A 5933-nucleotide genomic window follows, 5' to 3' on the forward strand; every position below is an offset into this window, starting at 1 on the left:
CCATTTATTATTTTATAACAATGTTGTTTCGTCTTCTCGATCACCTGATAGTGTATCATGTAGTTCATTAGAAAAATGATAATTTTGTATCAAATTTATTTATGTTCAGGACTATGGTTTGCAATAATATAATGAATATTATTGATGATGGTATTGTTGGGTATTTGTGATAGTTTTTAGAACTTGTGGGTATAAGTCATGTTTCATATTTTTCCAAAATAAATTTGGGAAATATGTTTTGAAAACTGATGTCCAAACACATTTTCATCTTCAAACCAAACATCACCCAAATCAGATTTTTCAGAACAAATTTAAGAACCTATGGCCAAACGCTAACTAACAAATTTACACCAATTGTCTTTTTGCCAAGCTATGGCCATTGTACGAATGAAGTCGAGCAAATGGAAGCTCCAAAATTAGGAACTAGCATTTGTTAGGAGGTTCCCAAACTGCTGAGTATACACAAGACACAGTTTACAACAGATATTGCCATATTGCAATTAGGTTTCCAATTAAATCACTGCAACCAAGTTATACAACAACATAATCAAGAACATCCCTTAAGATATGTATAGTTTTACTAGATGCAGAATGTTGGGACACTGGCTGGACTATATACGAACGGTCTGACTGTGTGGGAATGCCCAGAAGGATGATTATAGCTGAACTTCACACCCGATTTTCCATCTAGTATATGTTTGCAGTGTTCACGGAAGCTGTTAATGGATCTCGCAAGGCATGCATCCCAACGATCACTCTCTGGCATTGTCTCTGCTACTCTGTAAATGCCCCTTGAGTTTGTGAATGCCTGATAATTTAGAACTTCCCCAGATTTAGTTATACAAAGAACAGCAACCTCAGCACCTGCAACAAGAAACAAGATGAACACCCTCAAGTAGTGACACCAAAATATGAATCTATTTGTGTATCTATAGCACATGGTTTTGTAACAGATAATGTTTTATTGATCGTTGACACAGCATCAATGCTCGAAATCACCTTAACCAGCAGAAAATTTAGCCGAGCAAACCTCAAAGTTGCATGTAAATCAGACATAATGCCAGACAGTTTATGTTCCAAATTGTCCATTGTAAAGTACAAACAGTTGGTTTTTGGCCTTCTTAGCTCTTACAGTATCAATAAAAATTGTCCTGGAGATATCTCATCTTGAAAGAGAAAAAACAACACCAGAATCTTGAGAAGTAGAGGCGGAAAGGAAAAGCAAACTAATTTAATACCATTATAAGCTAATCTTAAGAAGGGGAGCATTGGCGTAACTGGTAAAGTTGTTGCCATGTGACCAAGAGGTCACGGGTTCGAGCCGTGGAAACAGTCTTTTGCAGCAATGTAGGGTAAGGCTGCGTACAATAGACCCCTGTGGTCCGGCCCTTCCCCGCACCCCGCGCATAGCGGGAGCTTAGTGCATCGGGCCCTTTTATAAGCTAATCTTAAAGTAGACAATGACAGTTCAAAATACTTGGAATTTATCCTTTACGCCGGAAAAGAGAAGTTTTGTTACAACCTCAAGTTTTGTGATCTAAATTACTCCTTTAACCTGCCACTATACAAATCAGAGCACATTCTACACAACAAGCTCGAGGTGCTAACAACACCTAACTATAAAACCCTCCCATGGAATGAAGTTTCTGGAAAAAAAGAGTTTGAAGCAGGACAGCCCATGAATTCAGTTTTCCACCATGTTCCTGCGGCAGCTAAGTAAGAAGCAACCACGATGCCAATCCTGGTAGAAAACACATGCAACTGCTCAACATTGTATTCTATCACTCAAATGATCTGAGCTACATAAGATAGTCAATTAGCTATGCTGGAGACCAGCTATAAGTTTTTTCTAAAGTGAAATAGCACAGCTATGATAATACAAAAGCGTTTCCAATGTATGTATCTGCACAACGATCTAGGATTAATATTCAGAATCTAGATGGTTAACGAGTAGGCTGAGCAGGTTAACGAGTGAAACTGTAGATATTTCTGAGAGTCGGTTCGGCCATTCATGTATCCAAAAATATGTGAGGTATCAAAATCTTTCAAGCTCTTATCTAATTTAATTATCACCATCCATTTGAGATTAGGGAAACCATAGATATCCAACTGATAGCCGAATAAGGTATTAACAAACATACAAGGATTAGAGCTCTAATAATGGAGTGTCACATCATACATTAAACAGAGGCTAGATGAAATTCTTTCTTTCAAGCTTTCTTGAAGAATATTCTCCAAAAGTCATCAATAGGTATTCCTAATTTCATATGACTCAGTTCAATATCTTTATTCTCTAGTGCCCCCATCCTAAGAAAATGGCAAAAATCAGAGCACATAACTTAGCAACGCCCATAACTAACAAAGAGTAATTGATGAACAAAACAAGGCATAGCAGCCAGATGGAAGTACAGAAAGTAGCAAGAAAGGCTATAACAGAGACTTCAATTTCACATTACAATTTGTGTTACTCTCCTAGTAGCGCGGGAAGAAACAGAGAGCTGCTTAGCCTATATTTCCATATTAAGCCTGCACCAGCGGGTAGATGGAAGCAGGGAAAGACAAAAGAAAAAATTCCCATTCGTGCTGCAGATAAGGAATCAGATATCAGATAGTACAAATATTTCAGACTTCAAAACTTACTGAAGTTACAGTAAAATGAGTAATACTATTAATTTTCTCTCCAGTATGCTAGATATCCACCTCCCTTAAAAACTTCATATATTAGGATTCCAGAAGTTGAGTTCTCTAAAATTTGGCCTCGCTATTTACTAGAGAACAGCCCTATGAATCTTCAAACTTATCTTCTTTCTTTCTCTAATTTATTGGAGAATCCAATCCAATAAGATTCAACAAAATGTCTTCTTTCCACTAGCATACTCAATGCTACAGCCAACTCATTTTTAACTTCGTTCACACAGTCTGCCATGCACCTTAAGCTAAAAAGAAGGAAGTTGTCTACCTCTACCGCCCACAACTCAAATATCACCCTCCACCCCCAAACCCCCCAAACGAAAAGACAAAAGGAAAAAGAAAGGCCCTCATTTCTCCACAAAGAGTTGTTCCACTCTCTGATTTCATTGTCTCTTCTTTTCTTTTTCTCTTTTTCTTTTAATTAATAAAGGCGTCTACTTCCTTACTTAAGATGGTGGCTACCAATTTTTCAGTTAACTTGAAAGGTTGGCTCTTTAGTTTGTGAAAAAGGGGGGAAACATCAAACATCCCTTACTATGAGAGCATTAAATATCAACCTGACCAATCTTTCTGATTCTACCACTAGGTCAGGGTCAGCATAGTCATGAACAATCATTTAAATAATCAAAGCATGAATAAAATTTAAATACACTGCAAATAGCACTAACTATGACCCAAGTAAGGCCAATCATCTCAGGTAAGATCTTACCCGCGTCGGGTGTTTATACCTGACCAATAAACAAATGACACATGTCGCTTTATCTAATTATAATTACTAGTACTTAACTATAGTTAAGTACCATATATTTTGCACATAACCTTAATTAGTTATTAATATAAAAATACCTAACACCTTGCTATTCCACGTTATGTTCTAAATGGAAACGTCAAGTACATCGACAGTACTGTTTTCTACTAATGATGAATATGTGTGGCCTTTTATTTTGATATGCTATTACCACACAAAAGATAAGTGGCTTAGTTTGTGAAAACAGCAGACGTGTATATTCTTTCTTCAAGTCACTATTTCAGCTAAGATCCTCCAGATTTCTGATCATCCTTAGCAAGATCGACGGTACTTTCTGTGCCACGAACCACATACCAAGGGCCCATTATTTTTTTCTTCTGCTGTAATTATCATCAGCAGTATAAATATTTTAACCTTCAAAAAAGTTCTTGCCTTTGTATACCCGCAGTGTAACACATCAAAAAGATTAAACTCATACAACTTCACAAAATTGCACTTGTCGTTTGCATTATTACACTGTTGCAAATCACCAAATGATTATCAAACTTAATCTTAAAAAGAAATATTCATGTTTCAACGACTTCTCTTTCAAGACAATAGAAGACTAAGTGAGGTTATTAACTGAACTGAAGCTTAGGAGATAACAAACTGAACAATACCTAAAAAGTTGTCTCCCTATTACACTCTCGGTTGAGTTTTTGGTAGAATACCGTGCAGAAGGAAAAGAAAGACGAACGCACTGCAAACCCTAAAACCTTCAAATGTTCCGTTATTATGAGCTTACTTCTTTTTTGATTTCTTCATTTATCAAAATAGGAGTCCTAATAGATCTTAATTAGTTTATCTTCTATGGTTAACTTAACTCGATCATCCAGAAAGTACTCAAACCAGCAGAACACAAGCCCATTACGGAATTTCAGTACTAGAACTTCACTGGATAAGAGTAACCCATGAATAAAGGGGTAAAAAAACGAAAATTAGTAAAGAAAATGGACCTTCTAAAACATGATCTTCAGGACCAATTGAAGAGTCTGCGCAAACATCACAAACAACTCTGCCATGGATTTCACCAGTCCATGCTCTTACTCCGTGTGTTAGTATCATAGCCGTGTAAAGTAGAGTCAATATCTTCCTCCATTTTGACTCCATCGCTTAGCTTACTGATTTGATTCCTTCCTTTGAAGCTCAACATATAGGGAGTTGGTGTTGGGTTCGGATGGGTAACTGGGCAACCCGGCTACCTCTTTGGGCGACCCGGTCTAATGAACCCGGTTTAGCAATATTCTTTTATTAAGAATTTAGTCTAATTTGCATCTTAACATATGAGGAATGATGACACTTTCTATTATCTATATGTAATATATAAAGTACGTGAAGCAAAATTGGGGCACAAGCTTAATTTTAAAACCCACTTCAGAACTAATTACAATTTAGCATGCTTATTGCAGGCTCACTTAATGCTTGATATTTTTTTTTTTCTGTGCAAGTTTGATTTTTTAATGCGCATTAATTGTGCTTTGCATAATTTAGTGAACTCATAAATTAGATGCTTATCTAAATAATGGTTCGGTTTCATGCCTTTTATGTGCATGAATGACCTTTTATCCGGTAGTCTATTAATATAGTTTGAGTATTTTATGAGCATCAGTCTTAGCGTACGCGCGTCGTACGTGAATACCATTTCAATATAAGTATAAAATATTTACTAATTATACAAATATTATGTCAAAAATTATGTTTGAGTTATAAATAAAAGTTAAAGAAAAAAGTATAAGTTTTTAAAATAATAAATGTTGATCCTTATTAGCTAACACAAAAAACGAAAAAAAAAATTACATGTCATATAAATCCTCACTGGCCAATATATTCACTTAAAATTCATTATAAAATTTATAATTTCATTACTTCAAGTGCATAAGTTATATGCTCACGAGTTCTTCGATTTGATACTTTTTTAAACGTAAATTTATTTTTTGATGAAATAATTTAGTTGCAAAAGGTATAAAAATTGATATCTCGATCAACTTTGATTATATGAAAATCAATTGTAAATAACTCACTCTATGAGATATTAGGTTGTTAGGTATCTTAAATGGAACATCAACAGTTATTTTTATTCCTTGAGAACATTTGTTTTTCAGAGTCAAAGCATAACAAATAACCAAAAAATTAGTTTTTGAAATAATTCTTCCAACCAACACTAACTAATTTTTTCAAAGCCAAAATTTTCCTTGTTTTTTGATAAATAGAATATTTGGCTTTGTTCTTTTATACTTGTAAGTTTCATAATTTATATTGGATGTTTTGGCTTGTTTGTATCTACCAAACGTGAGAAGTTTTTTTCCGGTATTAGGGTTATACCTTTAAAACATACTCATAATATACGCTAGTAGTTATTTTATGCAATTCAAATAGAAAAAGAATTTATATGAAAATTACTCGATTTTAAATTGTCAAATATTAGAATTTCCTAAATAGATAAAATAAGGAATGA

The 5933-nt window shown here is 34.7% G+C and overlaps 1 protein-coding gene across 1 annotated transcript; it reads right to left on the minus strand.

The window, feature by feature from the left end:
- Window positions 1–393: 393 nt before the first annotated feature.
- Window positions 394–4733, minus strand: LOC107787212 (uncharacterized). Its single transcript, XM_016608780.2, has 2 exons — window positions 4435–4733; window positions 394–864 (listed from the first exon to the last, which is right to left on the minus strand). Exons 1-2 carry the CDS (start codon window positions 4586–4588, stop codon window positions 581–583), a joined length of 438 nt encoding a protein of 145 aa, XP_016464266.2. The 5' UTR covers window positions 4589–4733; the 3' UTR covers window positions 394–580.
- Window positions 4734–5933: the final 1200 nt, after the last annotated feature.

Source organism: Nicotiana tabacum, chromosome 2 (assembly GCF_000715075.1).
Source record: "Nicotiana tabacum cultivar K326 chromosome 2, ASM71507v2, whole genome shotgun sequence".
Taxonomy (NCBI): domain Eukaryota; kingdom Viridiplantae; phylum Streptophyta; class Magnoliopsida; order Solanales; family Solanaceae; genus Nicotiana; species Nicotiana tabacum.